At 38.3% G+C, this 18,920-nt stretch overlaps 1 protein-coding gene across 1 annotated transcript in view; it reads right to left on the reverse strand.

Moving 5' to 3' along the window:
- The window catches only part of LOC117299858 (reversion-inducing cysteine-rich protein with Kazal motifs-like), a 65,394-nt gene that overhangs the window by 39,616 nt on the left and 6,858 nt on the right, over nt 1–18,920 (reverse strand). Inside the window, exon 3 of the mRNA XM_033783427.1 lies at nt 9,089–9,163. Within this exon, the coding sequence (XP_033639318.1) occupies nt 9,089–9,163 (75 nt within the window). The remainder of the gene's footprint in view (nt 1–9,088; nt 9,164–18,920) is intronic.

The raw sequence follows: 18,920 nt of genomic DNA on the forward strand, positions 1-18,920 counted from the left end.
TTACCCTGTCGACTAACACGGTCGGCCATTTATGGGAGTCAAAATTTTGACTCCCATAAATGGCCGACCGTGATAGTTCGCGATGTAAAACGAAAACCGTGCAATTTCGAGTGATACTTGTGTGGATCATTATATTCTACTTTTAAAACATCTTTCTAACCATTGTATTTCATAACAAACGGTTTCAAATGCTTTTAATAGACCAACTCGTCCGATCCAAGGCAACGTGTTCCTTTAACGAAAAGCATTGGTGGCTTTTATGATATCTTACAGCAGAAAATAGTTTGAGAAACACTTTACATCGTTTAGGTTTCTTTTCAGATTTTGAAAATCCATCAACTCAGTACCCCTGTAATAGAACCTTCCCATGAAAAGTTTTGTACCACAAAATTCAAATCTCTTCTCAATACTTATTATATGTCACAGGTTTTCAAGGACTCTTTTCTTGTCTTTTGTTTTTGGTTTTCCTGTGCTTGAACACCCAGCAGGGTGGATGCGCATTACAAGTCTTTATTATTTTTGTATTATTATAATTATCAATTTATGATCTTCATTTTATCGGACAGCAATTCTAGATGGATTACGCTCAATTTGAGCCTTGAACACAAGAGCCAAAAGCACTCAAATATCTATTTGTAAATGTCAAGTGGCTAATTCCCTTCACTCATACAGTTGTAATTGGTCAAAATTCTAACAAAAAGCCTACAGTCCATTGTAAATATCACTGAAAAGGGAAGGAATTTAAATTTCAATGCCAAGAACCAAAGCAGCCAGAAAGTCACTTACTTACTCACGCTACAATGTACAACAAATGAAACACTATTACAAAAACTGTGTGAATGAAAATGTAGATTAAGTCCCACTTAAAGGCACTCATTTTTATCACTAAATTCTCCAGAGACTAGAATAAAAGTAACACAAACACATCCTATGAGTGGTGGATAGTGCTTTATAAGCAGAATGCTCTATTATTTGGCTAAACAGTGCCCCATCCAAGCAAAGGCCTCAGTTCCTACAAAAGGCATCCTATGTTTGTTGCCAAGGTACTTTAGTTTTTAAGAAATCTTGGTTCTTTGAGTTGAGACCGTCTTTTGAGTGTTTCCTTCTGTCCTTGAGACACAAGAAAAAAGAAAATTCTGATTCCAATGGCAAAAGATGGTAGAGGCTTTTGATCAAACACAAAACAGTAAAGCTTACTTCCTGCGAATAACGAATGCAAAGCACATTGACGTCACAACTCTGTTTTCGCTGCGAAAAATTCACAAGAGTTGAGCACAGCTCACTGTGGGGAAGTATTCGTTGCCAATGTGTGACGTCAATATTTGTATCACATACATATTCGCATAGCAGGATGAATGGACCGGGCTTGACTCTTTCTGTTTTTAGCATCTTTTTCCCAAATCCTTACATAGCTTTTGATCCTAGTGTATTGATTTGCCCTTTCTTTTGTCCTCTCGACCCTTGGTCTTTTTCTTCCAATATTATTAAACTCATCCAATGAATTCCTCAAATAGCCTGTGATGACATGGCTATTTATTTTACTTACAATAATAACTGCAGTTCACAACATGTGTACTCATGTCTTTATCATAACAGTGGCACAGAGTGCAGACAAGTTCATCATCTCGTCCTACCGGGGCAAAAAAAACATATTGCTGAAATCTTTGTGGATGATACGCTCACAATTTTGGCATGATGAAGATGTTCACACTTTGGTTGACTAGACGCGAAAGCAACCTCGGGGCAAACATGTGTAATTGCTGCTATTTGTTGGTCATGTGTCTGTTCTCGTAGGCTAGTATTGGCAGTGAGGATTCAAAAGTGCATTCTATAAACACAAAGTGCAAATGCACAAACATTTGTCTGTTTCTTTTCTTTCTTCTTCTTGTGAAAGAAGAGGACGATTCAAAAGTGCAGCATACACACAAAGTGCAAATCCACAAATATTTGTCCGTTTCTTTTTTGTTCTTCTTGTCACATAAAGGCAAAGTGCATACTGTGTAAAGCCAAGGGAGCTAAATGTTGAAACCTCTAAGACCTCCACTTCAAATGCTTTACAACCAATCCAATATGCCTGGGCCCAGTTTCATGGCTCTGCTTATCAATATATGCCCTTACCATCACCATCTCAAAACACCTTGTGAAACTAATCATCATGCAGCCCACCAAATCTAGAACACTATGTGTGGTTACATTGGGCATTGCTTACATCACACGCAAACACTAAATTAAAATATGAGCTTGATGTTGCAGTTATCGAGGACCCTTTGATATAACCAGTACAAGTTTCACACTTCTCTTTCCAATATTGTATATATTATCAGATCGTCTTGTTTAGTAGAAGGGAGCTGTCAGGTCACATAGTACGAAGCACAACCTAAGAGGTGTCGTGCACTTTTCCAGTCAATGTTCCTTAATACATTACAATTGATTTTTCATTTTTCAGGTGATATCTTTATTGCGTCTCCTTCCAGTAGGATTCCTACCAAGTGTGAATGGACAATTATTACACTCTGTTTCGTCTCAAATGCAATTACTCGCTTGTTAGGGAGGCAAGACGACATTTGCATTGATGCATTGTGCATGCTATCAGCCTGTGTCTTCATGGGAAACAATCTATTTGTAAGCCAATTTCAATGGATCATAAAGTACTGCATTCCTGAAGGGAAGGCTGAAGGGTTGGGGTCCTTATGCTTTTGTGAAAGAAAAAAACAAACAATTTTCTATGAATGGTCGCTCCTGCATGATGATAGGGCAACTTGAAGACATTAGATTTTGGGTTAAGAAAGCCAAAAGGGGGATACTTTCTTAAAGGAGAATGCCCAGTAGAAAAGGTTTACAGATGATTGCAACTTTTAAGCGGAAATTTACTGTTTACTTATGGAGACAAAAACTAAAATTGACTGTACAGTTTAGTAATCTTGTGAGCTTAATCGATTGAACCCCAAATTGTCAGGTTCCTATTGGTACACATTAGATTAGATTAGATTAGATTATAATTCTTTATTGTCTGATAACATATACAGATAATTGTTTTCCATTGGCAATTGGAGACATTAAAAAATTATTATTATTATTATTATAATAAACATGTCCATAAAACCGAACAATAAAATGTAAAGCACAATACAAAACCACGAAAAAATTGTCTATTGCTAAAATTACAGCGAATGATTGGAATAGATTACTGACAATACTTACAAGTTACTTTAAAATTATACAAAACATTTGTGGTACAGTTAAAAAATAAGTAATTACACATATGAAGCTGGCTATAAGAATTGACTATGTGGTCTGGTACCTCGCTCACTGAGACATTATCTAGCAGCTGAGACACCAAACTCAAGCATCAGACATAAACTGAAAAAATCAGAGTCCAAAGATGATGAGCCCACTGGACTTGTTCAGTCATGAGTTTACTGGGCCAATGCAAAACTTCTTCCAATGATATTATTATAGCATCAACCCATAAAGTGAAAGATTCACTGTATTCCAAATTAAATCCACAGAATTCATGTTCTCAAGGATGATGTATGAGCACAAAAAGACAGCAACTCCAAAGAGAACCCCCTTCCCAATTAGGGAAGGAAAACACAAAGCATCAAGAAAGAAGATTGCATTGCAAAGATCAGTGTATTCCTCCAGAAGACCAGACAAAAAGGTCTCATCTTTAATAGAGTTACTTTGAGATCTGTCCTCTATGCTTTAAGGAACTGGTCAGCATCCAATTAGGGACACAAATTACAACAGGTGCAGTCATGATGTCTTGAATGTTATTAATCGCTACCCACTCCTGAACAATCACTGATTGGAAAAAGAGGGGAGGGATCGGAATATCAATTGTCAATATTAAATAGTATTGATTTTGCACAGTAAGTATATACTTTAATTTTTAAATCACAAAGGACTTATGATAGTGTTTCCTAGAGAATTTGTTTCTCGAAGAGCAAGTACGTTACAGAAACTGTATACACTCAATTGCGCCTACACATAATCAGTGTCATGCAATTACTGAACTGTAGGCCTAAATTTGGTAATTGGGCCACGACAATTCTCGGACTGTACCACATGCTTTAATTGGAAGAGTTCATACTAATATAAGGACAACATCTGAAGGGGCACCAAGGCCACAGTAATAGGGGCAACAGAAGGCATGGTCTCCATGACCTCTGTGTATTTCTAGTCCTGATTATTTCAGACTTGTTGGTTGTACTCTACCACATGCCCTAATTGGAAGAATCCACACTAATAAAAGGAAAACATCTGCAGGGGCATAAAGGCCACAAGCTGGGCATTATGGCCTCTATGATCCAGGCCTGATTATTGTAAACTTTGACACATATTTTGGTGTTCAGAGTAAGCATTCTGAGTACGCTTGTTAGACTCTACCACATGCCCTAATTGGAAGAATCCACACTAATAAAAGGACAAGGAGCCAAACTATGATGTTAGTAACATCATCTCAGTGAGTGTTTGCTCGACACTGCTGGCTCTGACATTGACTATGCCTCATTTTACTCTACTCATCATCAAAGACTGTAGACAGACCGCCCAGCAGCCATGACCTGACCCTTGGGTCACAACACGACAATTCTCCCACCATGGCACTCTTGATCTTTTTTGTAGGTCCTCATTTGCCACTTTGTCCTTCTTTGTTACTCCTAGCATTATTCTTTCCACAGCCCTCTCTGCCACCCTTAAAGGCAGTGGACACTATTGGTAATTGTCAAAGACTAGCCTTCACAGTTGGTGTATCTCAACATATGTATAAAATAACAAACCAGTGAAAATTTGAGCTCAATCGGTCATGGAACTTGCGAGATAATAATGAAAGAAAAAACACCCTTGTCACACGAAGTTGTGTGCGTTTAGACGGTTGATTTCGAGACCTCGAGTTCTAAATCTGAGGTCTCAAAATCAAATTAGTGGAAAATTACTTCTTTCTCGAAAACTATGGCATTTCAGAGAGAGCCGTTTCGCACAATGTTTTATACCATCAACCTCTCCCCATTACTCGTCACCAAGAAAGGTTTTGTGCCAATAATTATTTTGAGTAAAATTACCAATAGTGTCCACTGCCTTTAAAGTTTCCTCAAGCAGTTCAGTAAGCTGTACCATGGATGTACCAACTTCTTTTATAGGACTTGATCATCATCAAATTGGTCATGAAATCAAGACACAGATGTAGTAAAGAGGTCAAGATGAGGAGAGACATCCTTGGAAGGATCTTAAGGACAAGCCAGCCAGGCATGTAGCAAGGACATCACATAATATGTAACACCTGTGTCTCAGTCCATAGATGCCCTTGAAAAAAATAGTTACCATTTAGGTTCCTAATTAGCCTAATTATTGAAAACAGTCTTGAATCTTTATTGCACAAAATGCATACTGTGCAGTAACTACCTGAAAGAAATTTTTATGCTCGGTGAATTGCTTGAAAGGGTTTAGGAACTTTTGGTTTGATCCGATAGCACCATGTGTTCCACAGTTCCACAGCGCAAAGGTTTGTGTAAAACTTGAGGCATGTTCACAAAAATGGAGTGCAGCCCAGCACTGTTAAAAATGAGAGCATACACATGGTGCTTTCAGATCAAAGAAGATGGATTTGAGACATACCCATGTGATTGTGAGTGGACATGACTACCTACATGTGGTGTGGTATGCCTTGATTGATCACAGACTGGTTATCACAGTGGAACGCATCATGGGTAAGCTTTCTGGACTGTACCACATGCTTTAATTGGAAGAGTTCATACTAATATAAGGACAACATCTGAAGGGGCACCAAGGCCACAGTAATAGGGGCGACAGAAGGCATGGTCTCCATGACCTCTGTGTATTTCTAGTCCTGATTATTTCAGACTTGTTGGTTGTACTCTACCACATGCCCTAATTGGAAGAATCCACACTAATAAAAGGAAAACATCTGCAGGGGCATAAAGGCCACAAGCTGGGCATTATGGCCTCTATGATCCAGGCCTGATTATTGTAAACTTTGACACATATTTTGGTGTTCAGAGTAAGCATTCTCAGTACGCTTGTTAGACTCTACCACATGCCCTAATTGGAAGAATCCACACTAATAAAAGGACAAGGAGCCAAACTATGATGTTAGTAACATCATCTCAGTGAGTGTTTGCTCGACACTGCTGGCTCTGACATTGACTGTGCCTCATTTTACTCTACTCATCATCAAAGACTGTAGACAGACCGCCCAGCAGCCATGACCTGACCCTTGGGTCACAACCTGACCTCAAGGGGTCCCTGGAATGCACAAATGAAGTCAGCAGGGATCTAATTGTTGCTTGCTGATGGACGGAATAACTTTGTTCCTTTGAGCTTGGAAAAATCTTTGGTACCTGAGTGGAAGGCACTGTTGAAATGTGGCCGTCCTAGTGGAGTGGCTAGTTACTTATAGGGGACTAATGTGGGCGTATATGGCTGTGATTTGGTGATAAGTACATTTGTTGAAAGAGACGGGGGAAGAAAATTGGAAATCCAAGTTTTTGCAACTTACACAACTTTCTTTACTCTCTGAGAGTAAAGTAGTTACTGACAGATTAAAATTGAGATTGCAAAGGCCAGTGATTGATTACAAAATAAAAAAAGAAAGACAAATTACAGGATTGATGATTGATGGGCAAATATAAAGCGCTGACACTATGAATTTATACACAGCCAAAATAAAGACCAGAACCTTGTTTTCATCGAAACAAAAACAGACTGACTTGGAAGGAACACTGCACAACATACAAAACAAAATTTTATTTCCTTGCAGTGTTCACAGTTAGCAGTAAGCAGGAAAATATAATACAATGCAAGCAACTGGTAATCTCAGATAGTGGAATGTCAATCAGAAAATGTTCACAAGAAACATTTTCCACCTGAAAGTGGGTTTGATGACATACATTTATGACCGACATTGCTGTAGATATAGTCTCAAAAGTATTCTCAATTCAAAGCGCAGAAAAATTGTTTTTATCGCATACAGCTAGATGCGCATTGTACATAACAATATGCAATGTGTGTCCTCAGCATTTACCACAGGTGTAGGGTGCACAGTTAGCTTTCAATAGAACCCCAAAACACACAATAAATGGTCACCTGTGCTGACAGACTGTCTCTTTTCATAGGAACAGTTTGCACACCAATTATGCACTAGCTCCCATTATTATACTTGGAAATACACAGCAGGCCAAGAATCGTGTCAAAAACACACACACAAACCATGATCTCTTTGAGTCTTCGAATTGGTGTACGAATCAAAAGAAAAAACTAAGGCATGTGTCGTGGTATTCCAAGGCACTTATACACACATATCAGGTAGCCAAGCAATTAATATTGTGGAGAGTTTCCCCTCTTCTAAATAAAGAGAAACTTACAGTGGGACCTGCCCATTGAAAAAGACCTGGATTGGGTTTCAGTCCTGCCAGTGGATTATTTTCCAGCCGTTGGTCTCGGTGGAAGAGGCTTTTAGCTGGGAAAACATGGCATGACAAAGGGGCCGGGGTTCTGAGGGTTCGCTAGAGCGCTCTACTGGGTCGGTGAAAGGGGAGCTGGGTAGGGTAGTGATACAAGAGTCTGATTGGGAAAGGAATCAGAGAGTCTCTGGAGACAGCTTGGGCTCCTGTGAATAGCAGGAAACTCAAGGGAGTGGTTTCTTATAAAAGATGCTGGGCTGAGAATAGGACTGATTAGTGATATTCGTGTGAAGTAATAAAATAAATGATGCCACGATGTGCATGTGAACTTGTGTCAGATCTGGTCTTTTTTGACTTTGTGCTTAATGTACATTGTATGTAATAAATGGGTTAATGGATAAACACTTAATTAGGTCAATAAACAAAGTATGCCTTCAAGGATAAGGGAAGATCAAAGCCACTTGGATTAACTAAAGTAGTTGAAGCATTGTATCATATATTTATGGTACATAGTGCAGGATCGAGCCTCGATAATGCAACACAAAACATAAAACAATGACAAGGAAATTTACATATAATTTACGAAAAGCAATTGTTACAAACCTCAATAAGCTAATGAGTTTTTTAAAGTCCCTTTCAAATCTGAAGAGAGTCAGCTTGACAAATATGACTAATTGACCACACATTCCAAGAACATGACTATTTACTTAATTTCCAGACCACTGGATCAGTTAGCATACACATAAAAAAAACAAGCAAAGTTGAAGTTTAAAGATAAAAGATGGGTTTCTGAAATATATTGTTGTGATTATAGTTTCTTCAGAGCATTATGTAAGAAATTCAGCATTGAGGTGCAATTTGCAGACCACATCACAAGAACATCTTGGAACCCTCTTACTTGCTCCTAGGTGCGGTAACATGCATAACACAACTTATGTATCAGCTCAACTTTCATACAACCTGAGATCATAAAATTTATTATCATTACACCAGAGCTTGAGTTGACCGCTAATTAGCCACTACTAATCTACATTGAACACGTAATCTATTAAAGACACACACATGCATGAACATCCCCCTAATGTCTTAAATGCTGTGCATTGTTTACATACATTATGTAGTAACGGTAGTAAGCACTGTGCTGATGTGCACTGTGCAAGATGTGCTGATGTAACACATTTAATTTGCCTTATTACTATGTATTGAATAGGAGGGGGGTACCACATTTCTTTTTGAAGAAGTCTGAATAACGAATTCAGATATAAGCTACCTTCAAAAGATAGCCTGCCTTTAAATCTTAGAAAATATAAAGGTATCTTTTATCAAGAACTTCACAGAGAAGATTGTTTGATACAAAAGGTTGAATAAATGGTCAAATTTAATTAGCAATATTCCATCTTCCTGGGTCACAACAATAGTGTTCCATTCAATAGAGGGTTATGAGCAATACAGATCCATGTACGTGTGACTCTGAATGAAGCAAACCATTCCCACTCATTCTGAACAGTTTGATTATAACGGATTTCTAAGATGTGTTTTTCTTCGGCTATTGACAAATTATTTCATATTTTAATTTACCTCCTTCCCAAGAGGCAGCTCCTCGTATAATAGGACCTACATGGAGAGAGCATGTTTTATACAATCCATATTAGTTTATAAATCCTTACCAGTGACATTGGGCAGTTGTTTCTTAGGTTGGACAGATGCTGTCTCCTTCCTGGTGCTGAGGCTTCTAAAGCCATCTAAGATAATCAAGAAAAGAACAGAGAAATACTAAGTTATGATCTGAGCAGACCAGAATGTAAATGCCTAGAATTTCATCTTTAGAGGGCAAGGCACTTGGTGTTCCGAAAATGTGCATAAAATAACAAAGCTCTGATTTTTTTTTTACTCATTGGTCTTTGAAGTTGCAAGAAAATAACGAATTGTCACCCTTGTTTTGTATGCTTTCAGATGCATAATAAAAGGCTTCAGGCCTGAAGTCTTTTATTATTTGAATGAGCAATTACCTCTTTCTCAAAAAAAAATGTTACCTCACAGAGGGAGTCGTTTCTCACATCACCAGCTCTCCATTGCTCGTTACCAAGTAAGTTTTTATGCTAAAATTATTTTGAATAATTACCAATAGTGTCCAGTGCCTTTAAAGTAAACAGACACTTTTAGAGAGGCGTCAACCAAGGCCAAGACTAAGGCAACAGAAGCCATTGCCTACGTACATAGCATTCATATAATTCATTGCCTAATAATATCCATTGCCCAATGTGCATGGATTTATGATTCATTTGAACAATACTGTAAAAAGAACCAAGTGAACAATCACATAAAATTGCAAATTTTAAAAGTTTCGGTTTGGTAATCCAAGTTGATGCTCAGTTATTCAGGCATTGTAAGTTCAGTTAAAAAGGCACCAACCAAAACCAAATTTTACACTATTGTTTGTTTCAAAATATGACTTTGATTAATTTCTTGACAGTTGAAATGGGAATAACATACAAGAATATCAGTGGGTATTGTACCATGGAGGTAGAATATTTCTACCTCCATGGTTGTACCCTGGCTAAAGCCAAAATCCTCCCCATTGATTTGACTGGTTTTGATGGATCATGGAAGATGGATTTGATATTTTACTTTGAAAACCAACCATGCTTAACTTTGGTAGTGAGTTACCATACATTGTGAATTTCATTGAGCAGTTGTTACTCAAAATGCTGCAGGGTAAAAAGCTAAGTAAATTGTATACCCATACATCAATAACATAAATTTAACAACACAGTGTGTCCAAATGTACCATCTCTAAAGAAACTAAACATATTTGGTTCAGTGCAGTTCCAACTTTTCTGAACGCTTTTGTTGCATATGTAGGTGGTTTTTCCGGTGCTGGGTGTGAGCAGATGTGGTGTTAATATCCTTATTTTGGGTAAATTTATTTTATTTCGTTTTTAAATGAACAAGTTTTCTGATTTTACTTAAAATACTTGTTTTAAAACTGTGTCAGTTAGTTTTGGTAAATGTCAAACGCCCGTTTCCTCACTTAGTGTTTCCCAACATGCATAAAATAACAAATCTGTGCAAATTTTGGCTTAATTCATTTGCCATCCAAATTGCAAGAACATAAAATATAAAAAATAGAATTCTGTGCTTTCGGAACATGCTTGCCTCAGATTCAAATTTTGGAGTACAAAATTACCTCTTTCTCTAACACTTCAAAAGAGGGGTCGTTTCTAACAGTGTTTTTTAATAACAACATTTCAGTACTCGATATTACCGTAATTTTCGGATTATAAACCGCGCGGCGTATAAACCGCACTTCCTCAAAATAAACAAAAAAAATATTTAGGTGTCGGCGTATATGCCGCGCGGCGTATAAACTGCGATCAAAATAAAAAAATAAAATGAAAAAACTAACCTCAAAACACGGAAGTGAAGTACGCAAACCTGCCGCGTTACGGGTGATTTTTTATCTCACGCTATCAGTCCTGAGTTATATTTTTTTTCCATCAACAACCCTTTTCAAGAATTTGAGATTTGATGATCGGTTGTGTTGGCCATGTTTTGTGAACTTCTTTGGCAACAAACTCTCCGTGAATCAAAGATCGGTCGGCAACGCACACCGAGAAATAGTTGAACTTTGCCCTGCATCGCATCGCCCTCTGTTGACAAAAGTTGTTCACGTTTGATTAGACTGGGCCCCGAGCCTCGAAGCGTGGGTCAGACGTTCAAGCTCCCCGTTGTACAATGGGAAGCCGCTCTACTCGATCCGTCCGAAGTCTAGCCAAGATTTTATGAACGGAACTATCACCGGCCAATCAACAACGGCCAATCATCAAACGGCCAATCACCGCATGCGTGAACACTTAGGGGCCGTGCTTGTTTGCGGTCCTCTTTGTGGCGATGTGCAGTGACAGGCAGGCGGCACATCAGTCAGTCTTGTATAGTTGCTGCAATGTGGGAGTTGCGTCGTATAAAGTGGAAATGTATTGAAGTTTACACTATTGATGGTAATTGAAATGATCTATTATAGGATAGCATTCTTTTTGTAAGCTGGCAGCACCCCTTTTGCGGGACCACATAATTGTTTGTGTTGGATAATTATTGATGAAAGTTACAACTGAAAATACGTTTATTATTGTGATGCTGAAAAAATCCAATATTAATTTTAAAAATTGACAAAATTTAATCCTATTTTATTTATAGGTAAGTGAGTTCGTGTTGCTTGCAATTAAAATTAACTTCAGACAGTGCGTGGCCGTACCATCGTTTTAACATAGGATTCGTCTGCAGAAGCAGTGAGTGATAAAGAAACAGTGCGAAGATTTATATCCAAGGAATCCTTTGCCTTCCGTTTTGTTTAAATAGAAAATAGACAAAACCAAAACCAAACGGTCCTTTTCAGGGCTGCCACAACACAAACGAGAGTATTATATGACTGTTGTTTCTGTTTACAATGTATATAGGAACATTTTTTAAACATGCAAAATTCCTTTATAAAATATAAAAGAAATAACAATGGGGACGGCTAAAGTTTTTCCCTCATCTTATTGTATAGCGGTAGTAATGAAACAAAATGCGCTACATTATTGTTTGCGTAATCACAAGGACAGGGGATTCACTTTTATTAAACATCGGAGTAGATGGGAAATAAGGTTGAAATGGGTCTTTCAATAAGGGAATTAAAGTAAGGTGGTTGGCCGGTGTTTCTCCCTCCCCTTTTATTGTAGTCCCACAACGAGGATCCACAATAGATTATTGCAACGACGGACGGGCGGACGGACGTAGCGTGTGTGTATGTAGTAATGTATCATGTAGCGTGCACATTAAGCACATGTACACACATGCGAGTTCGTAAAGCTAGCAATCTGTTAATTGCGCTGCTCAATCTCGAGATTGCACAACAGATGTTGGTGGCACCGCATTGAGCAATGTTCGCCGACGGGTTGCGCTACGCCCTCGCATTTGCGTCGCCTGGAAATAAAATTCCCAATGTTACTGGACTCAACAATCAGGGCAGGTTGAAAGCGTTTTGTTTGATCCCCCTGGAGCGGCATAGTTCTTTGCGTACGTCCATTCACCATTCTGCTGTTGCGGTGTGCGTGGTTGAGCTGAAGAAACCGCTGGCTGACACGAGTGTAGCCTGGATGTCTGACGTCAGTATATAAAGATCGTGGGAAAAATAGACAGGGGACGAGTTTATTTTGCTGAGACACGAGTATAGCTTGAATGTCTGACGTCAGCAGGTAGAGATCGCTAGGATAAATAGACGGGCACCAGTCTAGTCTAACCCGAGTTGCGCTGAGAGGGGGAGCTAGCTAGCTGAGGGCGGTTGATAAACGTTTTACAAAGGAAACATGGAATACAATTGTGGTGGGATTTTCAACAGGTTTTTGTCATCACACAGGCAGGTTTTTGTTCTCGTTTAAGAAAAAAAACCAACATTATTTAGAATATTTTACAAACGATCTTTCTTTTTAAAAAAGCCGTTTTTTTCCTTAAATATTTATACGTCGGCTTACAAGCCGCCCGGAGAATAAAGGAGTTCAAAAAAATGTCAAAATCAACATATAAACCGCAGTTTATAATCCGAAAATTACGGTAAGTAACTTTTTGTGGTTATTAACTTGTGGAGCAGTTAATGAAAGTATCTTCCTGAACAGATCCAGATTTGTTGCTATGCTCCGTCATGACACCATGTTACACATTCGATCGCCCACATAGAGTCTAATAAAGTATCAATATGATTGTTTGATAATCAAAGACATTGCCCGTCTTCTTCCCTAGGCTATTGTTCGGATGATCACATCAACATTTCCTGTTGCCTTTCATTTAATTAAACAGCCCTTAGTCTTAGAAAAAATATATCAGATTGGTTGTGAAACTAGTCTGATTAGCCAGGCTTCAATGAAACCCTTTGTTTCCCATATAAGGGAAACTAGGACCTTATGTAGGCAAAGTATTTTTAATCATACAATTTCAATTTGGTTCATATTGAACCGGCTTCATTAGGTGTTCGGGCAAAAGCCCGAACAACTCTTTGTTATTGTTTTTTTTTTTTTTTTTTTTAGTTTTTTGTCTTCTTCTCAGAGTCGATTGTCCGCAAGATAAAGCAAAGTTGCGAAGGTTGCATAGAGTTGAAACTTTGCATGCAGGTAGACAACGACCAGTAGATTATACTAAAGTTGTTACGTCACGATGACGTCATCAGTTGACGAGATACACTAATTCAAAGTTTATTATTTCAAAAAATCATAACTTTTGATCTACATAAGGTTTTTTTACAATCAATACATCGTCGGAAAGGGCATTAAAAACTCCGTAAACACCTCACAGACATGACCCCATTTTGATTCTGTCTTCCGGCTGAAAAGAGAGGTTGAAAATTTCAAAATTCACGTCTGAAAAACAACGTAAATCCCCCGTTGGTATGTGCATAAACATTACACTTAGGCATACACACAACGTGTAGTGTATTAGCTGTGCGGGAGAGTCACGCTCCAGTGATCATCCATTGAGCGCGAAAAAGCTTCATGTAGAATAGTCTTCGTTCAAGGCGTTTAACTTTTTGACCTTGTCTTCTGGTTCAAATCGAATTTATTGTACATTATCTACGACCGTACTGCGTTGATAACACCGGTTCCCGTCCGATCACTGAAATTAAGCAAACTCGGGCTTGGTCAGTACTTGGATTGGAAATTTTGTATTATTAATTTTTTTATTTAATTTTTTCTTAAATAGCTTCGTTTTTAGTCTGTTTTCAAGGCGTTTTCAAGAAACATTTCCCATCGTTTAGTTAGTCTCTTCTCCAGTCGCCATTATTCATCATTCACATTTCCTCGATCACAAAAGCTATTTTGACAATCTATACATCATATGAAAGGGCCTCACGTACTTCACAAAAATTGGTATGTTAGTGACCTTCTCCTGACCTTTTGACTTTTTTAAACCGGAAGTGCCTGTAAAATGCTTTGAAAAGACATTATTTAAAGGCTTTTAGGTTGAAATGTACACTTTTTGATGCTTTACCATAAAATTATTTCACATCGAGAAAACTGTTTGGTTTTGATTTCTTTGCAATTTGACGAGCTATTAACAACACTTTTTCATTGATTCAAACACTGACCCAACAATAGCCGAACACCTAGTGTTTGTTTCCACATCTAGTTTCATTGTGTTTTTCTAATCCATGAGAAAAAATCACAGCAAAAACAACAATGTAACCCAAGATTCATCAAAGGTCATGAAAAACCCGTAGTGTAAACCTCACATTTAGTAAAACGTATTATAAAATTAAAACTAGGATGATAGTTGGATGACAATTTTAGACAATTTTTTTTTGTATACTCCAAAAAATTTTGATCTATGGTTTTGTAGGCCCTAATACATGCGGTATGGCAGACATTATCAATGTGCTTGCTCAATGTGCATCCCAAACACTACAATACAATTAATGCCTTCCACCCCTACTCTCCAACCCCCCCCCCCCCCCACCCACCCCCAACTCCCTTCACCCTCAGGAATCTGTACCAACCAACGCCAAGTACTAGACAGAGTCTAACAGGCTTGCCCATGAGCAAATTTTTACACAACGTTATTACACACCTCACTGAATTAATTTGGACGAGCACCAAGAACTGGACTGTGATTGCATATTTTTTTTTTCATTAGGGAAGGTCCAGGAGAAAAAAAAATCGATGTTGGCTACAAGATGGGCCAGTTGGCCTGAAGGAACTACAATGTTTGTGTGTGTATAGTGAGCTATTAGGCTTTTACGCTGTCAGGGCAATCAATGACTGGGTCTGTTGAAGCTTCATACTTCTGCTGGTATTAACCTATTGGTTTATGTTGTTTTATATGTTTTTAGTGCCATATTAAGCTATCCAGATCACAGACCTACTTAAGGGTACTGTCTTCTTGTAAACAAAATCTCTAGAATTAATAAAATCGTGTGAAAAACATACATTTTCAATCGTTACCCAAAATAAATAAACAATTTAAAAAACCTCTCACTCCAAACTGCAGAAATTGAAATGGAAGGATGCTAAAATAACTCAATTTGTTTACATGGCTTTTATAGTTAACTCAAATTTACCATGTCTACGTTAAATAAAGCAGGGACGGCACATTCAATCATAAGAAAGTAAATCACATTTGTTTTATGAAATGTACTTCAAGACGGTTCATTATGCGTACATTAGTGATAATTTGATTGCATCGGTTCAAGAAGAATTTCAAAATTGTCGTCTGTTGGTCCTCATCTGTACTTCAAGGAATTTAAAAAGGTACAAGATTTACACAAACACACAAGAGTAACTTAAGCGTTCACTTAACGGTAGCCTGTCAGTTTTCAAGCATTGAGGTACCATGCACTCCAAGAAAAAAAAAGGTCAAAAACAAACAGACGGAGCGGCATCTCAAAAGAGGGTCAGGCATGAATACACTGGCGCAAACCAAACCCAATGACAAACACTAGCGTTTCGCAGAGTGCTGAATAGATGGGAAAACATAGCCTACATTGGCAGGGCATTCTTGTGCCCTCACACATAGCTCCCTGCGCCTGTGTACACCATGCATATTGTTTACCCAAGAGCCTTGCCAGTTTTTCTTTCCATGGTTTGTTGATTTAGGGTTTAAAATCTTTCTAACTGGTGCCTCTACAGTTCTTGAGCTGGATTGTGTGGCCATGTTTTTTTTCTTTAGCAGTGCACTAGGGTTTCTGCATTCTTTAGTATTATTTCTTCCCAGCCACGGATTGAGTTCTGTCCCTAGTGCTGCCAACTGAGCTGGCACTGTATGTCTCTAACTTGGGAATAAAGTAAAATCATGAAATACATTGTTCTTGACTGTCCATCAAATTTAGTTTATAGCTTCACTTCGTGCTGTTTTTGGATCAAGCATTTAGGATCTGTACGAATCAAGTCTCAGTATAAAATACACCCATTACAGAGCTTTATTAAGTTATTTAAGAAACAGCTCCCTCTGAAGTGATGTAATTTTTCCAGAAAGAAGTTATTTTCTACGAGACCTCAGATTTGAGGTCTCGAAATCAACCATCTAAAAGCAGCATTTGAAACTTTGCATGGTGGAAATACGATATGGACAGGTTTGGCTCACCATACATGTAGGTGATCCCACCATTATCCCATGCTGTAAATTAATAATTTGAATCAAATCATATTGCCCCCTTTTCCTTTATTATGGCGTATCCATAAACACTAAACCGCTTTTCATGCGCATGAGCAAAGCGAAGTAGCATGAAAGTTTATTTTTACAGAGTCTAAGAGAACCAAAACATGTGAGGCAATGCTAGGCAAATCATAAGCTGCATTCTACTTCTCAAACAAGATTACTTTTAAAAAGGAGATTTAGATATAATCTTGAAAGGAACCAACTTCCATTCTAATGTAAGATACAGACAACTAAAGTAAAACATACATCACCATGTATACATACAGGGCCATATTTTGACTGTATGTCCATGAGTTTATACAGTTTCCTCGGGCTAAACCTAACATTGGTACAGACCATGACAATGACAGACCCATTTAACTTTAACAAAGCCTTAGACAAATAACTCTCTGCTGTTCCGACTAGCCCTAGTTCGATTAACCCAAGTCTAGTGGCATTTATCAGCAATTTCCTAGCGCAATAATTATGTCATTTCCTGTTCAATGAAATAATTTATGATCCATAAAACGGTTGATGATTTTGACAAGTGTGTGTTATTATGTGCAAAGAAACCACCAAGACGTATGGCAAACCAATTGAGAAAAGAGGTCAAGCGGAAATTTGTGTGCAAAGGTTTGGAGAAAAGAAATCCATTAAGGTTGATGGGGATTTTGAGTGAGTGTGACAGTTGGCCTAAGTGTCATTATGGAGGGTATAAGAATTTTTGCTTGTTAGATTTATATATTCAGATAACTATGGATCAAAGTCTTGGGGGAAATGTTTTGAAAATTTGTTTTGGGGTATTAAGTATAAATCCTGGTTCATCCTGCGAATCCTGCGAATGCAAGTGCGGAGTGAATATTGACGTCACAAATGCACAAAGAATAGTTCGCAAAAGTTGAGCTGTGCTCAACTTTTGCTCAACTTTTTGCAAGTTACTCGCAACAAAAACAGAGTTGCGATGCCAATATTCGCTCCGCATTCACAGAGTATGAACCAGGCTTCATACTTTATACCAACTGATATTTCAAAACATTTCCCCAACAACTTTATACATTGTTTTACAATGGTTATTCTTCAGGCAGATGCACAAATTTAGGATCTAATTGTGCCACCTAATTAATTATTCTCCTTCAACAGTAATTATTTGTTATGTAGAATGAACGCAGTGCCCTATAAATTGAAACAAGGCTTATTTCTGTTTATCTGACTATGTTACAAAACAAAATAAGGTAACACATTTTGGGGGAAGAAAAACATGGCTTCTTTTTAAAATAATTGTAATTTGGAGGTTTGGCAACAAACCTTAGCCTAGTGATATATAATTTTGAGAAAATAGGAAAATCGACTTCCACCAAAGCTTGATAGAAAACACAGTAATAAAACGGCGAAGAACAAAATATATTAACTGTTTTAAAATAATTCCAGTTTCACACAAGCTGGGACACAATTATGCAGATTGGAAGTTGCCATAACATGAAAATTCTTCAGACAAACAAAAAGCATACTCAAAATAGAAAAGCGCTTTGAACCCAGCGAGGTAACATTCATCATTCCGTGTTATCATCCCAGCGTAAAATTGAGATTAAACTCATTCATGTTCGAAAGTCCCATCCCAAACACAATTCTACAAACACTTTCGCCTGAATTGTCTTAAAGCACACAAGACAGGAAATAAAACCAGGGGATCCGCAAAATGTCGATCAACCGAACCAGGCACCGACAAGAAACTCAATTTGTAACACATGCTCCCCGCTGCTGAAATTGCTTTTTCATTATTACAGACCATCTGTCATTTGTCTCCAGGAAAAAGCTGAGAAATCATGAAACAGGGGGGAGAATTAGTTGCACCACCCGATTCTGTGGCATCATTCGGGGATGTATAAATTACTTTGTGCTGGATTGGATGCCACAGTTCAATCACAATCAGTTTGTCATTGCCGACTGTAATTACAGAGTGAACTGAAGTGGAGAGGGGTAGGGAGGGGGGGGGACACAGAGAGAGATATCTCTCTGTCTGTGCCCCTTTCTTACTCTTCTCCTCTGTCTGGCCAAGCCAAACCTGTCAATCACATGCAATCAGACCATCATCTTGGATTACAACAGAGGCATGAATTTTTGGGCATCAAAAACACATAATATCTAGCTTCCGCTCTGATTCATGGGATTGCATCCTCCCCTTTCCCCAACCCCCTCCCCCCTTTTCTCCCTGCTCTTTCTGACTGCTCTGATTACACAGGTCTTGGTCCCGACCAAGGAGTCTGATCCAGCATCTCCATCGTCGAGGGATTTCTCCCCTCTTTTTGTCGGCATGGGACAAAAGCTGGTTAGCGGGCTTGG

This window comes from Asterias rubens, chromosome 15 (genome assembly GCF_902459465.1).
Source record: "Asterias rubens chromosome 15, eAstRub1.3, whole genome shotgun sequence".
Classification (NCBI taxonomy): Eukaryota; Metazoa; Echinodermata; class Asteroidea; order Forcipulatida; family Asteriidae; genus Asterias; species Asterias rubens.